Raw genomic sequence first — 22,870 nt, 5'->3', positions numbered from 1 at the left:
ATTCCCACATTAAGTTATTGATGAAAATAAAGAAGTAGCACAAAGGATTTTACAGATATAGATTTTTCTTTATTTGAGTGTCTTTCCATCACTGTGTCCAGTTCTTGCAGCAGTTACATGTGTGTGCGAGGAATGACTGAATGGGTCAAGACAAGTTTCTTCAGATTATGACCCCCGTGGCCGGATCCAGCGATACAGAAGAACAAAATCAACTTTGAGGTTTCACCATTTGTCTCTTACATACAAACTGTACATATATACTTTTACATACATCATCAACATGTGGAAAAAAATCCTATCAAACTGTGATACCCAGCTCAGACGGCATGCTGAATGCAAGTACTGATTCAGTACACGAACATACGGAAACATACGCACGCGCACGACACACGTGCATACAAACGGTAACACATACGCACTTTTTTAAAAAATTTCTTTACACTCAATAACACATTTTTATACAAACACGCCTACACGTAGCTTTTTTTCCTTCCCCTTTCTTGGGCACATACACGTGCACACACACACACATACAAACACACCGAATTAGAGCAACATGCGGCCGAAGGTTAACACTGCAGGATCGAGCTTCTGACCCATTATACACACTCTTATTGAGAATAACGCCTCCTTTTTCTTCTTTTTTTTTGCCATTTACCTGAAACAGCATCACGACGACATATCTTGAACATGAAGAATATGCATCTGTACTGTCCAAAATGTGATTAAAAGAAAAACAAAACAAAGAAAAACATGCCAAATAAAAAAAAAACAAACTAAAAATTAAGCCACCATAGCAGCAGTTTCAAGAAAATAATCAGTAATATTTTGCTTTCGTGTGTACAAAAAAAAAAAAAAGAAGCATGATTGACAGTACAATGTAACACAGACAAACAATGTGAGAGTTTAGGGAGAATGCAAACCGTAAACAAACATTTTAATTACAGTATGTATAAAAATATAATATTCACTGTGTAATTTTTCCCCTGTGACTGTTGGAAGCAGCGATAGATGCAGAAAATAACAGATCCACAATCCTTTGCGTTAAAGAAAACATATCCGAAGTCTTTTAAAAGTTTTTGACTGACAACAAACTCACAAGTAAGTGAATAGAATAAACAGTCTCTCTATACAATGTTCATAATACCATTTTGTCTGGTGATTTTTTTTTTTCTCCCCCTCACTCTTTGCATTCTGGGCAAAAAAATGCATAATAAGACAAATTCCATCCTTGAAATATTTGGTCATTTTGGGGCGTGCGTGTACGTGGTAGACGAGTGTGCTGGTGTCCAGAAAGTTGCCAGTTTTGGGTAAAGTGAATTCAAATGTTCACTTCCCTCACGAAAGCAGCGAGAGGCTGCAGCTCCACTTTTTAACCTCTCATGGTGTTAATGTTTGCAGCTGTGCGAGCATGAAGCAGGCCGTTGGTGAAGAACAGCATATGTGATCAAGTAAACTGTCCCCAGATAAACTAAGGTTTTAAAAAAAACAAAAAAAAAAACTGCCCTTCTGTCTTGTGTCTGAAAAAGAGAAAGCAAGGAGGGGATACGACACTACGCTGTCCACAATTCAGTTATTACCTTCAAGTGCAGCCTGGTTTGGCGAATGTACTTATAGCAGATTATATGTATCACAATTGCTTTCTTCTGTATGCCCTGAATTCCAGTGAAAAGATTTTGCAAATATGCAATATTCCTTCAGGGCTTATACAAATCTCCCTTTCTAACTGTCTTGCATTTTGTTGAAGGTTCTTGCATTTTTTTTGCACTCTCCTGCACAACAGACAGTTCGTTCTGTGGAATTATATTAGTATGTTGTAAGGGTGGTTGTGTGTTAGAGAGAGGTGAGACTTGTGTGTTCTGCTTCTTTGCCTCTCTCTCTCTCATCACTTCGTTACCTTTTCCCATGCACATAATCCTTACATCATCCCCTCATCTCCTCCTGCGGCTGTGCTGATGGGTGAGGGATGGGGTGGGGGACTATTCGTACTCCAGGAACTGTTTGTGATAAAACAAAAGGTACCTGGGGGAGATAGAAGCACCACAGGGTCAGATTGCAGCATCACTAATGAGGGAACGGTTACTGTCAACAATATGTTAGAAACACAGAGGCGAGGTATTTAGTTTAGTTAAGTTTTTCATGAACTCTTGAATAAGCAGTGGCAGAAACATAACACATCACTGAATCTGTTTTCTCAACAAAATATCAAATTCAGATAGAAATGTTGGCAGTGTGAGGTGACTGCTCAGTGATGTGACCTACTCACCCTTCACTGTCCAGGACATCCTTGATGCTGGCCTTTGTGATGATGGCATCGTCACATTTGAACCACTGGTCCTTGTGCTGCCGGATGAAGGTGGTGTAATGACCACTCTCTAGTGTCCCCTGGTGGTTTACCACCGCAAACAGGCTGTACCTGAGAGAGACAGAATGAGAGAAAAGTAGGAGGTCAGTGCTGGAAGAGGTGCTCCGGCAATTTAGTATAGTACCTCCATAAAGACAAATATAAGCACCACATAAATGTGTTACATATTATACAGCAAAACAATAAAAAACTGTTTGGTAATGACCTCATAATGTAACCAAACTGTATAATAATTCAAGTAACCTGTAACAAAATTCAGCAGCTTCTCTAACAGGAGGGATAAAAAAGCCCTAGAAACCTGGTATAATTAAGAGATAAGACCTGGAGTTCCATGACATGATGGCCAAATACAACACATTTTTAACCCATTCTGTCCAATAAATCATCCATATTGTCCACCAGGATACAGAGATAAGTCCTTCCAGGTTGTCAGTCCACTCAGACTCACAAAGTCCATAGAAAATTATACCAATTCCCACTCTAGGCACTCGGTGTGCTCCTTTTCCAACAGCTGGGGTACAATCAAACAAGAAGTGATAACAAGCTTGATGACGAGGGGAAAACATTTGCCAGCGGGAGGAGGCGTCACCTTAAACAAAGCATGGATTGGTATGCATACATGTTGCTTTCGCAGCTTGAATTGAATGGGACATCTGGCGTATGTGCCGGCTGAGATGCCTTTTAAATGGTCTGCAGACTCCGCCTACTCGGTGCACTACAGGCTGGCGTGGTAATGGTGCAAAACCCACTATCTATAGGTAAAATATCTGTAAATCTCAGATCTAATATCTTTATCAATATCTTTCTAATAACTGTAGTTACCTGGTCATATGAAGCCATTTAAAACACAAATCCATTCTCTAAAAGTTAATTCAACTTGTTAATACTCCAAATGGGCACAATACAGGTGTTTTGCTGAGGTGTAGTCCCAACATAGGGATCTCTTTCCCCATAGTTCTGCTTTTTGACAAAACTACTGTAAGAGACAAAAAAAAGAAGAAGAAGAAGGGTCAAAATCTGCCGAGATTTCCTGACTTCAGCTGCCCCCAGTTTTCTGTCAAATATTTGAAGTCTCAATCCTAACTCAAGGTAGTACTTTCAATGACGAGTGTAGTGCCATACTGCATTTAAGTTGCAACTTCTGACTACAACTAACTACAACTGATACACTTGTGGATAAAAAAAATAATAACTTGGAAAAATAAAGCTAAAAATTTATTTAGTTAGCATCTAAATGTTACTGTAGTTCACGTGTGTGAAAAACAAAAAACTTCAGTAGTGATGAAGGAAAGGTTGATTATCATGCAGAGATGCTCACAACAGAAGTTAAATGTTCAAATGCAATTTGAAACAGAGATAACAGCAAAACAGATTCATAATCAGCATTTGATTAGAATAAACCTCATGTATGAAACATGAGGTGTTAGTGGATTCTCTCCAGTGAAAAGATGAAAACTAGGCAGAGAGCAATCCATTTAATTTCTTGAGTGGAATCAGTGGGAGAAGGAGGAAGCAGAGAGGAAAACCAAAGCAGACTGGTTTTGTTGATGAGAACTGAATCTACAGTACATCTATGTTCATTTGCTGCACAAGTCCCAGAATGCAATCTGTCAGACCTGTTAATGACTTAATGAGCTTGGGTGACAGGATGATAAATTTAAGAGTGTATCTGAGTGGTTACTATTGTAATATTTGGAGCTTGTCCTTACTTGTTATCATTGTTGAACGGGTCCACGGTCTGCTGGTACTGTCCATTCATCCTGCTCTCTTTACTGAAACACACAACAGAACAAACTTGATCACAACAGCAGTTCTGCTGAAAAAAGGAGAAAATTAAGGAGTAAATCAAGGAACTAGAATATAAAATATCAGAATGCTATGAATTACCCATCTATGAGCTCAACGTTTTCTATTGCAGATAACGGGTTCTCTCAAATTCAACAAAACAAAATGAGCATTTATTGTAATGTGAGCTGTTTTTTCTCCTCACCTTCTAAGTTCCGTCTTTCTGTTTTAAGTTCTGTCATTATTGGTGAACCAGCGAGTAGACGTTTGTGTTCAGTCAGTCTCACCCACACAAACTAAAGGTCAGCCAGGATGAAATGCACTGCCTCCATGATTGTACAGCTAAAATATGTTTACCAATTTATTGTTTTTTTCCCCAGAATACAGCCCTCCATTACACCCTTTCAAGTTATTTGGGGGGGGGTTTGCTGTAACTTATTTGGTCTTCTTTTCTTTGCTTTTTCTGGCTGAGTGCTTCTAGTCTTCATTCACATTGTGCTCACCTGGAGGCCATGAAGGGGGTCATGTCCAGCTCCAAAGGGAAGGAGACATAAGTTGTGATCTTCCTCCGTAGTTTGGCTGAATGCTCAAACCTCTGACAACACACACACACACACACACACACACACACACACACACACACACACACACACACACACACACACACACACACACACGCGTTAGAATGCAGCTCGGTATCTTACAAACAGTAAATTCATCCAACCAGCAGGAGATTGGTCATGAAGCATAGAAGATCAGGCTTTGATTATTTTATTAAACTTCCTAAATTAACAATGAAACCATCAAAGACACTCTTACTTTGAGGTGAAAGCAGGCCACGATGGGCAGCTTCTTCATGGTCAGCTGCTTGGTGGACTCCTGGTAACTATGGCAACCACTGCACTTGATCTTAGCGCTGCTGCCAAGGTGCTCTGGTCTGGTGAACCTAAACAGGAGAGGATGAGATTTAGTGCACGTGTTTCTGTGTGTCTGTGTGAATTTCTATTGATGCTGCTGCTGTTGTTCCCTGAAGTCCCTCCAGTGAATCTGAGGAGAACAGGAATTAGTTTAAGGGAACCATGTGTGTGTGTGTGTGTGTGTGTGTTACTTTCTGTTCTCTAACGGGTTTTGGTATGATGATTGTGAGGACTGGTTTTAGATTGTTGTGTTTCAGAGTTTGTCAGTGCATTCATGACTGTATTTCTGTTTTGAAAAAAAAAGAATTGGGACTACATGGAAAATAAAATAGATTTGTGGATTTGACACAAATAGCAGAAACTTACAGTGTATTATTTTATCTTTTGAAATGAAAATTTTATCTTTGAAAAATACCAATCTGTCTTTCCCTCTCTTCACAGCAATGAGACTGCTCTGGCCAAGGTCATCAGTGACTTACTACTTGCTGCCAATGCAGGCTTCTCTTTTGTGGAGTTCCCCAGGGGTCTAGCCTGGGTCCCCTTTTTATTCATTATGAACATGCTACCTCTGGGGCATATCATGCATACTAGACACAAACATAATACTGATTTTCATTGTTATGCGGATGATATGCAACTGTATGTCCCAATAAAACCTGGTAGCACCTATATGTCTTATGTAATATTTTTTGCCTTGCTTAAATTAAGAACCGGATGTCCAATTACTTCCTGCAGTCGGCTGACTCCAAATCAGACATCATTATAATGACCTCTCCTGGTCCCATCATTAATAGTCTCCTGTCTACTCTGGGTAATGTTCTTTAAAAAAATAACATAATCTAGGTGTAATTTTTGACTATGAGCAGTCTTTAGATGCTTAGGTGACAAAGATGGTATATTTCTTTAAAGACTGAAATTTGTTTTATTTGTTTTAATTATTTTCCTCTTGTCTTCTCCTATGTTTGGATAAAAAAAACTCTTATTTTATTACTTGTTTTACTGTAAAGCACTTAGTAACTTTTTTTTTTTATAAAAAGGTGCTACATAAATAAAGTTATTATTATCAATGAAAATGTCATATCAGGGAGATCTACTGTAACTTGAAGCTGGAGATACTTCATATAAGTTTGTTTTGATGTGGCTGACTACAGGCTTGAAGCTAATATTTCAGACCAAACTACTACTTATTACACTAGTCAGTTACCTGCGCAGGCAGTCTGTGAGCGTTGTGGCTCCAGTGGTGTGACTCTCTCCGTTAAGTGCTGAGCCATCTCCTCCAGGGCTGAGGGGCCAGAAGGGGGTGGAGGAGCCTGGAAGGTCCAGGCTGATGTCCCAGAACGGGTCTATGGTCGTTGAGACACCACTAGGAGGGAGACGGAAAGATAGACAGGATGAGGAGCATGTATGAGAAGATCAAAATGCTGCACTGTAGTTATCCATTATAGATTTAAGGAGTTGCTGTGTGTTGATTTGTACATCTTCCAGTCTGTTACCCATTCATAGGAGGCACAGTAAGACACTGCACTTTGTTGTTTTCCTTTATAGAGACAGACATATAAGTGAGAAGGAGACAAAAGAGGGAGACAGAGAAGATTCTGACATCAACTACATTTTGGCACCACAGCTTACTCCTAATGTTGGCAGCTAAGCTTGTTCATCTGGGCTATGATGATTACTGCATGCTGCAGGTTAGTGCTGGCTGTTAATAATATAAACACAAATTATATCAGTTGATAGCATTCATGACTTGAGAAATTTGGGGTGGCGACCGTCTTTCATAAGGAACTCCCTTTGTGACCATTAATCACTTCTCCAAACCAATTATCTTGTGCAGGGTTGCAGGGGGTTGAAACATGTACCAGCTCACCCTGGGCAGATTGCCAGTTTGTCATAAGGCTGACACACAAAGACAGACACATTCATGCTCACATTCAAACCTACAGACAATTTAAAGTCTCCAATTCACCAAACCTGCATGTCTTGACGGAGCATGACAACCAGGACCACAGTGCAGCCACTGTACCGCCTCTCTGTGACCAGAACAGATTAAAACTGTTCAGTTAGGAAACATTACCAAACTACACCCCTTCTTATCATTCCAACAGCTTGACCCACAGCTTGTTTTGTCGGCTCACGTCCTTTCTATTGCACTGTATTCTTGTTTAAACCAAAAAAGCCGTGTCACAATCATGAGGTCAAAATTCTGCTGCACAATTACTAACTCCTCAGTGTTCCTCTATCACCCAACGCAGGTCAGGTTATGGCTGTGTCAGAAATCACTACCTATTTACTATAAAATGCACTATATTTACTGTCCATCATTTCATTCCATTCTGTATTATTCTGTATCTAGCGTGTACATGGCAGCCACAATACTTTATTGTAACAATCCCTCAATGCAATGTGCCACATTTTACAGATCCTGAAAATTACAGTTGTGCAACTCCAGCTGTCACTGATGACGCACAATTAAAATGATTTGTGAGTGTCTGAAACAACGTCTGTATGTCTATTATACAAGGAGTGGTGAATGAGGGAGTGATTTTGAAGACAAGTTGTGACTTTTACATAAAGAAGACAAACAAGTGTTTAACACTCACAATCTAGAGAACTTCCCCGTGTCTTTGTTCAGTGTGGGAATTGGATCGAGATTAGAACACGTCTGCTCAGGAATGATAAGTGAGAGACAAAAATCCCGCTTTAGTAGCTCCAACTGCTGACAAGCAAAGTCGTTTATTCCAGCGCGAACAATAATAGAATTTTTCAAGTGATGGTTGTTGAAGTGATGTAGAATCAGGAATGCAGCAGGCTTCCTGTATGCAAAGGCAATGGTCTGTGAGTAGTCAGTTGAGACACAGGACCTCCATCACTAGTGCTCTTAGAACACAATGATGGAAATGAACACTGTGAGCAGGGACAGGAACAGAGTGAAGCACCAGCCTGCTTCAGTAAAAAATTATAACTTCATTTTTTTGACTTCGTAGCAGTATGACCTGAAATGAGTCAACTCTGTCCAAAAATGGTGACTAATGTGGTCTAAATGGCTCTGGACTTTGCAGAATACCCATCTCAGAATGTCTTTAAACCCTTTTTTTTTTCTTTGGTCAGCACCAGAAGATGAGATATATCACTTCAATTATATTTTAAAGACAAAATGCAAAGTGAATAAATCATAAATGAATGAAAGTCTTGTGGGAAACCCTGATGCAGGAAAGGATTTCCTCTGATGTACACAAACACAAAGCACCAGAATCTGAATTTATGCATCACTGCATTTGCTATCAAGCTTTCTTTGTTGACTCTCTGTAGTGGTCCTCAACTACAATAACAAAGAATTATTTCACAGTATGCTTAAAAATTCTTTTGATAATTAATTCATAGTTTTATACTTATTTCTGCATTTCACAGTGCTGCTTTTAGTTGGTTTAAATCACTGATGGATTTTGTGGTCTTTGATTTTCTTTAGACGCTGTGTTCTCATGGGGAAACTGAAGGAGATTTGGACATTACTGCTTCATAACTTATTAATACCTAGTTCACGTAGTGGTCTGATGAATAATTTGTCTGAATCTAAAAAGCACAAACAAACAAACTAAAGAAACACTTGGTGTCACTACCTGTAAATGCATAGAACCAGATTCACTAAGGTTTTTGCACGTTCTGCCCCAAACATGTGCAGTATATTTCTCAAACAGGCACAGCCAGCTGGAGTCACAGTTTACATGTCATTTGTGCTAGGGTAGTGGTAGGAGGATAGTGAAAATAATAGCAGGAGACATGTTAACAGAGACTGATTATGTATTCCGCACATTTTACTAAGGTCACACATTTTGTGGGGAAAATTCTCTGCCTCTGAAGAGCAGGCGTAAACACTGCACAGATGGGACTTTCACAAATCACACGGAAGGTTGTCGTGGGGAAAAGAAACATGACTTTACCTCTATTCCACAGAAATCGAAATGACATCAGACCTGAAGTAATGGCACCATAAAATATCCCAAGAGCTGCACTACATCTGTTGTCTACAAATAAATAAACTAAAAATACAGACCTATAATGAATATTAATGACCATATGTGATTATTTTGTACCAAATAATGAACAGAGGTCGTGGAGTTGTGGCCTGTGTTCATCAAACTTGAGTTTGAACTTGATAATAATTGTGTTGTAAAATTGTTACTGGCTGCAAATGCACTGTTCTATCTTTTAATAAGAAATGTATAACATGCATTTGACTGCATTCACCTAGTATGTTTTGTGCATCCATCACATCTGACACCTATTGGATTAAGAATATAACAAATTCCAAAAAGTGTAATATAAAATGATCAGGAATGCCTTTTTTCCCCATGTGAGTAACTGTGAGTGAAGTTTTAAATGAAAAATACACATCTCATACTCTCTCTGACCACCAGGTGGAACTACAGATCAACTTTACAGACTATGTGCTATGAAGGGGTTTTCCTGTTGCTGCAGTGGTGTGTGTGCGTGTGTGTGTGTGTGTGTGTGTGTGAGATTGATGGAGCAATATGTGAATGATGGAAGAGGTGGGAGGCAGGAGGGTCACCTCAGGGAAGGGAATCAGAGAGTTCTGATACAGGATGGTAAGAGATGAGTGAAGTGAGTCATTGTTGAACTGCAGTTTGGTAAAGACTGAACCGCCGCAGGCACACACACACACACATACATACACACACACACACACACACACACACACACACACACACACACTTACTGGCAGACTTGACAGGTGACGTCAGACTGCAGGCCCCCTGTGAAGATTTGGTCGATGATGCAGTTACAGTGGTTCGGGTTGTTGGCTTTCTTCCCGTTGTCATCTGTGAGAATATAAACGCACACAAAAACACACGCTCACTAGTCACTAGTAGTAAGTAATGCTGTGTAGTGTAACTTGACAGCCACCCTTTGTGCTTATAAACTGCAGTTATCCTCTTCTCAGTCTCTGCTCTCTGTCATTCTTTCTGCCTCGTCCTTGTCTCCGTCACGGCTGTCTGGTGGATTTTTTGGTGTTCTGTTTGTGTTTTCTGGTTGGACTTATTGATCGTATTGTGTGCGTGTCTGACCTTTGCAGTGTCTGTGCAGGACATCCAACGCTGCGATGAGGAACTCGTGGGCGTCTTGCTGCTCGTAGCCGGCCAGGTGACGGGCGTGAGTCCACACCAGGTGGAGGAGGCGGAACGGGATGTGTGGCGAGCGATGGCCTGAGTAGAACTGGAAAAGAAGTGTGTGAGAGAAAACTTCCTCTCTCTCTCTCTCTCACACACACACACACACACACACACACACAATCCTTCTTCCATCCATTGTAACATCTCCTTACCTCCTGGAAGAGTTGCGACATCTCACACACCAAGCAGGAGTTGCTCTGCATCTCGCATTTGTGTCGGTCAGACAGGAAGAAGTCACGCAACAGCGGGGTGTGCGTCAGCGCTTGGACGATGCAGTTCATGAAACACGTGTTGCCCAGGTTTATCAGACCGCGCAGGCCTGAGAGTACAGAGGAGAAGAGAGAAAGAAGTGAGCAAAAAAAATAAGAGACAAAGAGAAGGAATGGGTGGAGGAGAGATGGAGCGAGGAAGAAAATGAGAAGACAGAGAGAAAGAGCTCAAGAGAGCCAGATCAGTTTTCTTGGCTGCTGCAGTGTGGCATCTAAGCTGCAGTGCTGTTAACAGTAGACAACCAAGACAAACACACACACACACACACACACGCTCGGTAATACTGTGATGCCCCTGAGGCAACGTTGGACTACACACACAGGGAAACCCTTGTCAGATTACAGCAGACCAAACCACACACAGACGTAGGGAGAAGAAGGAGGAGAGGAGACAGGGAAAAAGGTAGAAGTGAAAAAAGGAGAGAGGACAGAGGAGGAGGAAGAGGAAGGAAGAAAGGAAGTAGTGTGCTCACAGATGAGCAACATGGCTTATATTTTCCCCTCACCTAAGACAGTGCCAGGGACGTTAATGGTGCTAGAGCAGATCCCTGTGGGCTACTACAAAGTGTTAAACGTATGCCAGCTCTCCTCACTCCCACACGCTGCCAGAACCCAGCACCGCTTCACTCTAATATTCCCTATTAATTCAAATATATTCAGTTGTTTTTCCTCTCAAGACAAAAAAAAATCAGCTCCTTTATATTGTATGGGATTATTTCAATCTTAAATATTACCTCTGTGATGCTTCTTTTCATAATCAAAACCAGCAAATCCTCAATTTTCGAAACTTTAAACAATGAATGTTTTGCATTTTTGCTTAATAAAATGACTTACAAGTTATCTAGAAGTTATCCAATATCAGTTTATTATCTGTCATTTGACTACTTGATTAATTGTTTCAGCACTAGCATGAAGATGCACAGTTTTTCTAAATACACCCAACACTGGCTGAGAAAATGTATCTCTGTTTATAATGAAGACTGTTTTCATTCATTCCTACAATACCCAGTATTCATTGCAAACAAAGCACTGTGAGATCAGTCTGCTTCATGATGACACTACCCATGTACACATTCAGTATAGTTTTGAATGTACCATTACATGACGAATAACCAATGACTAATAAACAGTGATTAGCCGACTTTTGTGCAGATGGGAAGAAAAGTTGAAATAATGAGCATTTATAGCAGCTATACTAGCTTGCTACTGCAGCTAGCATTATGCTACTCATGAAAAATAAGAAAGTAGAGGTTGTAGTTCAGCTAAAGTGCATTTTTTGCTTTGCATAATCTATCTTCTCTCTCTGAAAATGAAGATGACATTGGCCAAGACCATTAGCTGTGCAGCTCTTTGGACATAGGCGTAGGTGTTTAGAGTATGTATGTGTGCAGTAGTGTTGGCAAAAAACTGAATAAATGTTTGTTTTGTACCAACTCTTTTTCAAGTCCGATACATACCGGGTCAGCACTGCGGTGTACTGCCTCCAGAAAACAGCCATATGCTCCCACTCTAAAGTCCCACACTCACAATAACTCTCGCCTTCACCTGCCTACTCTGATTGTATGTTACCTAACTACACACAGCCACATAAATGGAAGCATTGCAGCCTTAACTAGTGTAGGTGTTGACTGGCTGATGCGTGTTTTCCCCTGAGGGCTAACCATACCTGTACACACTACGCAGAAATCGTTCAGTACTACAAACCCATACACTCAACTCAGTCTGACTCAACTCGGCTGCTGCTGATACAAGCTCTCGCCGCCGTCAACACTTCCTGTACATGCTGAACTGCTGAAGAATACCGAAGAGACCGCTTGGGGGCTTCCGGCCTCACCGGATTGGTTCATGTACCAGCGTCAGGCAGCATGATTGTTAGCCTGTGGATGATATTCCTGCTGCCTGCAGAGTTTGGCGAGACTCGCTGCTGCAGTTTGGTTTATAGTTAGATAACTTCTAGTGCCTGTTAGTCATAATAAATGTTCCACGTTTTGATTTAAATACATTTATCGTCTCTTGGTCATTTCTTATTTCTGCTACTGTCACATTTTGTAGATTTTTGTTCAAATAAAAGTCCAATATATTTAGAAATCCTGACCCAGGTATACAACAGCGACCTAATACTTAAACTTTCCAGCACTATTGTGTACATTGCAGAGAGAGACTAACCAATTGTACAGTTGGAGGTGATTCTCCTCCTCTTGGGGTTGTGGCGGAGCAGCTCCAGCTCCCGCTTGGTGGGCTCCCACGTCGAGTACTTCTCCCCTATGCCTGGAACACACCCGGACATACACACACATACATTCAAAAAGGTCTGCATCATGCTCTTTTCTTCCCTTTCTGACATGACATAGATAATAATATCTAAGATCATCATGACAAAACATGGAAAATCCTTGTTTGGGACCAATCTTTAAACCAAGAACAGGGTTTAACAGTAATTCCACAATGTGTGCATGGCCATCTGTGTTTAACGCTGTCATACCTTGCATTTTCCAGGCTTTCCTTTGTTCCTCTTTGGCAATCTGTTCCATGTCTTTGTCGTAAATGTAGTCTTGGCACATGAAGCAGTAAATTCCCCCGTACAGCAGGTCAATAGCTGGAAAGACAGACAAGGAGAAGGAGGAGAAAGAGAAACAGAACAAAAAGAATGCATGAGGGAGCTGTTTTATTCAAATGCAGGGACACTCAGTTATTGTTTGTCAGAGGGTAATAAAGGGCTGTGTGTGTCGCCACGAGCTGTATGAACTGCTAACTGCTTCATCTCTCAGTCTTTTTCTATTCAGGCCACGTTGCCATGGTGCCGCAATGCTAGGTAGTGGGGCTTATCTGCTGACATATCTGCTATCTGTTAACACCATCCAGGAACGACAGAGAGGCACCCTGAGAGACGGAGAGAGCGATGAGAAGTCAAAAGGTAAAGAGGAGAGGAAGGACACACTCACGCGCTCACTTAAATGTTCCCCCACGCAGACAGACCAAAACTGTCCTTCCGCTCCCTCTCTGCCTTCTCTCCTCACCTGCTTCGTACCCTGCAGCTACCTGTTTGCTGTTGCCACGACAACCTGCCCGACGGCTTCTCCTGGCTGACGCCGTTATCCTCTGGTGGTATGGAGGGAAAAGCGAGCAGAGGATGAAGGGAGGAGGGAAAGGATGGAGCAAAGAGAAGGGAGGAAGTAAACTCAAGTACGTTGATAGTAGAGAAAAAGATTATTTTTTTTTAAAAAAGACAGCAAGAAAGACGAGGCTTATGTTATGAGTGTAATTAGAAATCCTTTTACAATTCTGAATATAGAAAGGGTCATCAGGTAACCATGGGAACAAGAGGTGGGGGGGGGGGGGGGGAGAAGAATTGGAAGGACAGAGAGGGATAGATGAGCTCGATACATGGTTGCAAACAGCATTTGCCAAATAGCTGAGAGTCAAAACGCAGAAAATGGTTAGATGAAAGAGATGGAACGGCAAAAAAAGAAAAGAGGAGGAGAAGCAGGAAGGAGGAGGAGGGGCTGGGTTTAATGGAGGCTAATTCCACTGGGTTTGTTAAAGACGACTTAATTACCTCCTCAACAGTCTGCTGCTGAGATCTGTCCCTTTTTTTTTTCTTCTTTTCGCTCCCTCTGTATTAGGCTGTTTCTCACTCTATTTTTTGCAGCATTTAATTCAGCAGCTAACCTAATTAAACTCACAATTACACACTGTGGGAAACACGCTCGCACACCAGAGGGGGTCCTCCTGAGTTGAGCGATAACGTCAAGTCAAGGACGCTTCGTGAAAACAAACCGACGGATTCGCAACATCTGCCAAACCCAGCCTTTGTTAACGGACAGCCCGAGTGTCTTTGCTGCAGCACCGAACACTGCAGTGTAACGTACTTAACTTGCAGCTCAAACAGCCTAATTCTATTATGTGGAGAATAAAAAAGAAAGCTACTGATTATACGCAGCATTCACACTACTTGGATGACGCCTTGTGTTGAAGATAATGCCTTGTGCTGTTCATAGTGGCTTTTGAACCGCACCTGGCTTTTTTTGTGCAGTGTCCCTTAGGCTCTACACATGATCAATATACGTGTGAGGCCTGCTCAGTGCAAGGTTGCGAGCGGAGCACAGTACAGGGGGGAGGTGAGTGTAATTACCGGTGTGGTACTGCAGCAAGAACCGTTTACTGTCAGCCAATTCACAAACCCGGTAGGCCTGTCTGACTGCTGACATGGTGCAGTACAGTTCTGAAAACTCTTAACACATGGAGAATGAGCTTTTCCTCCAACCATGGTTCCTTTCAAGTGAGGTCACGGGCAGTTGTCATCTCTGGCTGTGTGTTAAAAGTCGCTGGCAACAAAGATGACTGGTTCAATATACTGTATGTACAAAGGTACAAAGTACAGTACAACTAGCTCCGGGCTTTGGAGAGAAATTTGTTGGACCAAGACTAAGTGTACAATCATGCAGGCGGCTCTTTGAGGCTGTACTTATGCACAGATGTTAGCTTAAGATGATAGTAATGCTGATGTTTAGCAGGTAATGTATGGTCGCCACCTTGGTTCATTGCTCATTAGCAAATGCTAGCATGGTTTATTGCTAATTAGCACATGTTAGAATGCTAGCATTTGCTTATTAGCACTAAACACAAAGTGCAGCTATGGCTAATAGGGATTTCTTTACTTTTGCATGTACTTGGTTATGAACCCAGGTATTGGACAAATTAAAAATTTGACCTAATAATGGCACTTCATGAGACACATCATTATAATCATCCTGAGGGGGACATGAATGCCTGAACAAAATTTCATGACAATCCATCCAATACTTGTCAAACAGGTCAGGGGATCACACATCATCAGGGAACCATGACAGTCTGTACAAAAATTTGTGCCATCCATCAAGAAGATATTTTTCCTGATAAGTTCAACTCGCAGGAGACACTAGAGGAAAAGTCAGGGGATCACTAAAGTCATCAGGATTCATCCTCTGGGGACCATGAATGTCTGTACAGAATTTCATGGTTGCTGATATTTTTCAATGTCAAAAGTAGTGGACTGACTTGCCACGCCACTAGAATGGCTAATAATATACAATATGTCTGAGGTCATTTAGAAACAGGGGACCATTAAGGGTTCTGCATACATATATTATGATATATTGTAGTCTTTATGAAAATCCTGATATTGACGTCGGCCAGTCCTCCCACAAATTTCAGTAGACAGCAGTTTACAGGTGAATACAACCCATTCAGTGGCTGGTACACTGGGTGAGATCAGCTAATATTCAGCGATTTTCTCTGCTATAATTCAATCATTTCTGAGCAATGTTCTGATCGTTACAAGCTGTGTGTCCCTGTGGGAGTAGCAGGGACGGGGAAAACAGCAAACTGTTCCTGGTGCTCAGCAAACACCCACATCTTTGTTCAAATCTGGAGCCATCCAGATTGTGTCTGTTGGATGCAAATATTTAATTCAGTGAAAGGCGATGCAACTTTCCCATTTCTCACTGTGAACACACACCAACAAAGTGACCTCCATGCGTGCCGCAATGAAAAACAGTGGTGGTGTGGTGCGTGCTATTCTGAAAATAGAATCCGAGGAAGAATTCAACCAATCCACTGCAGATTATCACTGATGTGCAATGTTTTACATCACCTTCTCCGACCTGGAATTATAATCCTGTCAAAACAAGGCAGACACAAATCTCATTTTTTGTGTTCCACTTCAGAAAACACCATTGAATGTTTTGAAGGGTTTTGGAGGAACAAACTGATCGCAGGGGTGTACACAATAAAGTAGATTGTTAGTGCGTGTAAATGTGCAGAGACAGACCTCAGTCTCTATTCATTAGTAAGTTCACTAATGCATATATTCCCCCTCATGGACTACATCAGGCCAAATACACAGGTGACGTTCAAATCCCCCTCGTGGCCAGGTCTTTTAGACTGAGTTGCAATTATGTTGCACTACGTTGCGTAATCGCTCATTCTGTCGCTCTTGGTTAGTTTGCTTGATTACATGCGTCACAAAACCACAAATGAGTCAGTCAGTCAAAAAGTGCGGAAACAGTCTAATATACAACTAACTTATACTTAAATATTGTCGCATAAACACACGCACACACATACACGCACACACACAGACGGAGGTGTTTACGAACTGTCAGCGCTTTGTGCAATCACACCAGGCTACATCTTCATTAGCCACTCAGCTGTATAATTAGCCCTTTTAGCAGCCTTTGTTTTGAGAGAAGCAGCAATACTGGCGGTGGCGTGTGGGGGTGTGTGTTTGTGTGCATGATGTATATGCTGTGTTTGTGTGCGTCTAGTTAGGAGGAGCTATCGACCCACTTAAGTGAAAGGGGCTAATTGTAGGTTCGGATGCCTGTTGTTACATTATGTGCATAATAGAACCCTCAAAACACACCTGCTCCGACTGCATCTGTGGACTCTGTGAATGACTGTGTGAGTGTGTGTGCCATACCTAGATTATGCCTTTTGCTCTTGGCATGTTCGTGGATGTGTTTTTTGGCAAAGCAGGCGAAGAAGACGCAGTAGAGGCAGGAGTGGAGTCTGTTGAGGTGGGCGCCGCACATGTGGCAGATACATGACTTGGCCTGGAGAAGGGTGGGGATGGGGGGGGGGGGGGGTAGAGGAGAGGACACAGAGATGCAAACAGAGAAAATGATCATCACAATTGTTTTCTTTTGTACTGTGAACAAACAGACACACAATGACCAAAAAATGTCAATTATTATCTGCTTAAAAATTTTAATAAAAAAATGAAAATCGGAAAATGGTTACTTGTGGTGATGAACCCAGAGAGAATTACCACCTGACTCTGCAGTTCCCCTCTGCCCCCTCAGCTTTACACAACCTTTTAGCCTCTTTTAGCTCATGGTTTTGGCTGAGTCTCACCACTCTCATCAACCTTGTTTCCTGTAGCAGCAGCTAAAAAGCTTTGATAAACTCACTGCATGCTACTCAACACCAAAACAACAGAAAGACAAAGTTAGCGGCTAGCTGGTGAACATAACACAGCATAATATAAGTTGTTTTCAATTAATAAATGCAGCTTTAAATATTTTATATTCTTAAGTTTATTCATTCTCTCAGTGTCATCTATCCTTAGCTTTAAGCAAAAGACAAAAATGCACTTTGAAATATTCTTGTAATGCACTTGACGTTATGTAATTATATTTGTTGGGCCAAATCTGACATGGTTAAACCATTTTTAGCTTTCACTGCTATTTAAATAATAATTCCTTTATCAAGTAAAGTGAAGTAAAGCAATCTAACAGGGGCATTTTAATGTGTGTGTATGTGTGTGGCTATATTGTAAGACTTAACCACAGAACGAAGAGTATGCAGGCCTGTGTGGCATTTTGTCTTTTATTTATGTTGAATGTTCCCCTGTGATTTCTCTGCTGCTGTAATGGCTAAAGTAACCCATGGCAACCATGTAAGATTCATGTAATTAACATGTAAATCTAAATTGCACTATATGATCATTAATGATTAATGGTGCTTTCTATACATGTGTTGGAAAGGCGAGCGGGGATAGGCATGAATGTGGATGGAGGGCAGATCACGGCAGTTCAAAAGCATGCAGATGAGAGGTTGGGATGCCAACGGGCGAGCGTGAATATGAGGAGGTGAAAAGAAATGAGCGACGCCTGAAAGAGGAGTGCAGGGGAGATAGCATACATATGCAGACTGGAATAGTTAATAGAGAGGGGAAGAACATGAATTAGAATAGATATTTGGTCAGTGTGACAGTGGACTGCAGTGGAAAAAGGACTGGAAAGTGAGGTGCAGTGTTGCTCTACCATGTCTTTAACTGAACCCTTGACCACCTCTACTGGCTGGCATTATATATGCATTTAACACCCTGGGTTGACAGAGGAAAGACTGTGCTACAGTAGCATGTGATGCATCATTGTTACAATGTTAAGGGAAAATAGTGCAATCGTGACTTTAGAAAGATTAAGGTTGATGGCTGTATTAATCGTATCACAATTTCCCAGAGCCCATGGCAACATCTTCAGATGTCTTGTTTTGACTGATTTAACGGACCAAAACTCAATTAAATCTACAATGATATAAAAGTCATTTATAGAACAACTGCTAATTAATTTTCGGTCGATCTGTGTTTCGAATCATCACCGTTTCAACTGTAATCTCAAAGATCAATAACATTGTGTTGAATATGTGGATTGTGCATTTAAAGGAATAGTTCAACATTTCGGGAAAACAAGTCACCTCAACAATCATTTGGGTGAAAACCGTTGATCCAGGCTCAAGGAGCATTTACTGAATAACAATCTGTCTAAAGTAAACAGACTCTGTTGCTGATTATTTTACACTGAGCCTAAAAATTGACATAGATAAAAAAAAAAAAATTGATAAAAAATTAAATTGAAACACACTGATTCTTATTCCAGTCACACACACGCTCCCATGCTTAGACAGCACATGAATAATGAAAAGGCATCAATATGCAACAATCTCTCCTCACTCATTCTTCCAACTGTCAGTGTTACATACGCATGTGTATTTTTTCTTCTCCCTGACAACACTGTGTTCATATAGGATTTTTTTTTTTGCCAGTCTGTCAAACACATCCCCAACTGTGGTGCCAAGTCCAGTTTAGCTGAATAAGTACAGAGAGCAGATGCTTACGTTCAACAGATGAATTCAAAAACTGGGATAAAACCGATGAAAATCTGTCAAGATACAGGAAAACAAGTCTGAGTACATAAACGAAGTAGGTATGAACATGATTCTCCTTTAGCACATGGGCTATTTACTAACTGAGAGGCAACTCGTTCAGTTAGGCCTTGTGGTCCTTCCGACACCCAGAGAACACCCCGAGCTCTGTCCATGTCATATTTCTCCAAGCACTGCAGCCTCGGTGATGAGCCAGCCGGCAGGATGTTATGTGAGAAGAGCAGGAGCGGGTAATGGGCTGGAAAGATCCTGGTTAGAAGTGTAAGTGAGGACATTATCACATTGTGAGCCAAATGCAACAACATCTGCCTCATCCATTGAAGGGAAAGGCCTGCATTCAGAGTAGGTGTCTAGAAAGGTGAAATAAAAGACTATTGCCTCCAAAAACAGAAGCATTACACCTGCAACGGTACATTCCCTGGACAAAAAAAAATTGGCATCGCAGGGCCTTTTGTAATATTTGTTGCTGTGTCTCTCCACGATGAGTTGGATGCAAAACCTAACATTCAAATACAACAACACCAAATTTGGGGGACTGAATAAAACCCTGCAAGCTTCCCTGCCTGCCAAGTAAGCATCAGATGGACACTTAGTTCATGAAAACCAATGGGAAGCAGCAGGATTCTCTGCCGTAACAACACATCACATCCAAATAGTGATGTAGACTATAGAGGCACAGAGTTGGGCTTTTGTATTGGGTATTTACAAGCACATATGCACACCACATTTTACACAACAATGCATAACTGAATGGCTCTGATTTTTTTTTTTTAGCTTGATGTTGCAAGTGATGAAAATCGTACCACAATTTTTGTGCTTCAAATATTTTATCTTTTTCCAACACAGACAGGAATTAAAAAATGAAATGTGATTTTGATGCATAGTTACTTACGTGAATTAATTACAAAAACAGGAACACAGGTAATTAGCTGCAGAGCTGTAACTCATATTTACATTTAGTGCAACAGCTGGTAGTGTCAGGAGTACACTGAGCTCATGGGAAATATTTTACCAACCTTCTGTCTTTTTGCCACCAGCATCGAGTTTATAACCAACTGGACCTCTTTCACAGGGATTCCATTTTGTGTTGCTGCATTGAGTGGATGCAGCAGCAGTGGCGCAGGCTGACAGAAAACAGCCTTAACTGGACTTAAAAGAAAAGTACTGCTGAAACTGCTGCTGAGCTCTGGGGGTGAACAGGACTGACGTACTGATTTAACTGGTCTCTGGTCTCATTTTGTGGTGGCTTGCACCCACTAGTATGATTATTTGCAAATGAAACATGAAGATGGGTATTTATAGATAATCCTGTGCCACAATTTAATGTTATAAGATGACAATCAGAGTCCTCCAGAGCAAAATCAGAGTACAAAGACATTTTGTTTGGTGCTGAATGGATGAAATTCAACACACCTGTCATCCAGATGTGATACAAAACACTTCTGTGATTGACACTGTAGATAACAAAAGAGTCTTCAAACTCTCTGGGTGAACAAATGCTTAAAATTCATTCTGCATCAGAAGGTCAGTGACTGAGTGTTGATCATGACCATCTGAGGCTGACACTAAACTATGTAGACTGAGAGTGATGGAGGGAAGAACTGACTAAAAATGTCCTTGGGACCTAAAAACAACTTTCAGGCACTGATGCTTGAAAAATGGAGAAATTATTTAACTGCAGAATACATTAAAAAAAAGGACATCTTCTTGGACAGATGCACTATTTTCTCTTGAGATGATGAGGGATACACAGCACTCATTTGTCTTCCCTGCAAAACTGGAAAATTTGGTTATATCCATAGCATTGCCCGCTCCCCCAGAGACTAATCATGCACCAAAGTCCCGAGACTGCTCCCACATAAACTGAAGCACATGCTGGAGCAAAGGTTTGACTGGAAAACTAATGTGTGACATATGAAACTGATGGGATACACGTCGTTCTCATTGAACGAAAATCAGTGCATAGGATTCAAATTTAAGAGTTCACATCTGAATGGACCACTGAGCAAAGATCAATAAAAATGTAGTGCCACAGCGAGGGAATACGCAGCAGGGATGTGAGCCCTCCTGCCAGCCTTGTCTGCTCTTCAGTTGTGGGGTGGGGGCAGAGAACCAGGCAATTATGGAAGGAAGAGAACCTGCAAATATTTACACCATTTATTCCAGTACATGTGCCTCCTTGACTACCAGTTCCCACTGATCCCTTGCAGATGACAGGGGGGGGGGGGGGGGGGGGGGGGGGCACAGGGTTGTCCCAGCGCACCACACAGGAGAGCAGCATGCATGTAGACAGGCATGCAGCCACACGTACTGCAGATGCAAGCACAACACATGTGGATCTACACAATAAACATATCTCAATAAAAGATAGTTTCTTTTATTAAGGACACATGAACAGACAAGCTGCACCAGTATGAAAGAGAGGTTGACTGAATCCTATTGCTTTACCAGTTAAACCGTGTTGATATTGTCATGCAGTGCAAAGATAGCAATGGTGCGTTTCTTTCGTTATTAGGATAACAGGTGCAGAAAACGTTATGAGGAAAGATTCACGACTGCTTTGGCTGATTTTTAACCCATGAATAAAATACCAGCGTGTGTATTGCTGGCCTGCAGTCTGCTAGTGGAAGGAAGACGAGTCACTGCAGGCGCGGTGCCAATGCAAACAGATGCACATCAGCTCTCTAATCTATTATGCGGCCCCTTTGCTTTGAAGTAGGCTAACGTTGTTTGGAGTTAACTGCAGACAGTTTGCTTCAGTTTGAGCTGTTCGGCAGTTGTGGTCAGTCTACCAGGTTGGCATTTAGGCTAGTTTGAGCCCAAGCCCTAACTAGCCTCTGAACGTGGGTAGTATTAGGCTGAGGGCAAACAGTAGCTTGGCATTGAGTGTCGGATGTTGTGTTGTTTTGGAAGGGCGGGGAACTGTCCGCGCACGTACGCACGCGCGCGCACACACATACACACAAAGACACACACACTCTGCACTCTATTTCCCTCTCTGTCACTTGTTACCTTGCGTTTTCTGGTCTCGGCTGAGCCGCTCCATACGAAACACTGATAAATAACCCTCAGGTTCTGCTTCCAGTTGTCCACTTTGAAGCTGTTGACATGGGGGCAGCCTGCGGGACTCATGGTAGTCACAGCATCCGGCTTTGCTGTCCTCTTGGGCGACGAAACCTGTTCAAATCCCTCAACGCAGACCCAGTCCAAACGGGCTGGCTGGCTTGGCTTGGCTAGCTTGCCAGGTTCGTTATCCACCAATTGCTGCGTTCTGGCTAACTGGACATGTCCTGGTTGCAATAACGGAGACACGCGCAGTAGCAAACATTAAGACAATTATTTCAGTTTCCTTATGTCAGAAATCAAATATCACTAGTGCATTTAAATCCAGGAAAGCGCTGTGTTTGCAGTTCAACCACATTCGCTGAATTACATGTTAGCAAGCTGGCTAAAGTTGGTTAGCATTGGAATTTCAACAGTGGCTTACACACGGTGACTGTCGTTAGGACCCACCTCATTCATAACGGCGGACCAATCAGGAGCGAGTGCTGCGCAAGATTGGCGTCTGCCAACTTTCTTTTAGTGGTTACGTCCCGCCTTTATGATATGGATGCTGCGTCGTGATTGGTGCAATTTTCC

General features: G+C 41.7%; 1 protein-coding gene across 2 annotated transcripts; it reads right to left on the bottom strand.

Annotated features, from left to right (window-relative positions):
• Positions 1–844: 844 nt before the first annotated feature.
• usp22 (ubiquitin specific peptidase 22) lies at positions 845–22,845 on the bottom strand. Of its 2 annotated transcripts, none has more exons than XM_042396830.1 (14): positions 22,745–22,845; positions 22,244–22,521; positions 16,986–17,118; positions 13,008–13,121; positions 12,692–12,793; positions 10,409–10,575; positions 10,152–10,299; positions 9,803–9,905; positions 6,272–6,430; positions 4,970–5,096; positions 4,654–4,745; positions 4,075–4,137; positions 2,267–2,416; positions 845–2,022 (listed from the first exon to the last, which is right to left on the bottom strand). In XM_042396830.1, the coding sequence occupies exons 2-14, from the start codon at positions 22,361–22,363 to the stop codon at positions 1,980–1,982; spliced, it is 1,521 nt and encodes a 506-aa protein (XP_042252764.1). In that variant the 5' UTR covers positions 22,364–22,521; positions 22,745–22,845; the 3' UTR covers positions 845–1,979. The 2 variants fall into 2 exon arrangements, with proteins under 2 accessions (XP_042252764.1, XP_042252765.1); XM_042396831.1 differs by lacking the exon at positions 22,745–22,845 and adding an exon at positions 22,719–22,738.
• Positions 22,846–22,870: the final 25 nt, after the last annotated feature.

Source organism: Thunnus maccoyii, chromosome 20 (genome assembly GCF_910596095.1).
Source record: "Thunnus maccoyii chromosome 20, fThuMac1.1, whole genome shotgun sequence".
NCBI classification, from domain to species: domain Eukaryota; kingdom Metazoa; phylum Chordata; class Actinopteri; order Scombriformes; family Scombridae; genus Thunnus; species Thunnus maccoyii.
This window is presented reverse-complemented; position numbering and strand designations above follow the sequence as displayed.

Bases quoted from the DNA above. Each gene is read 5' to 3' on its own strand.
- usp22 (XM_042396830.1), bottom strand. From the start codon at position 22,363: ATGAGTCCCGCAGGCTGCCCCCATGTCAACAGCTTCAAAGTGGACAAC. The intron at 13,122-16,985 runs GTATGGCACACA...CTGTCTTTCCAG, and splicing joins GAGCAAAAGGCATAATCTAG to CTATTGACCTGCTGTACGGG. The intron at 6,431-9,802 runs GTAAGTGTGTGT...TCTCCCTCCTAG, and splicing joins GTCACCTGTCAAGTCTGCCA to TGGTGTCTCAACGACCATAG.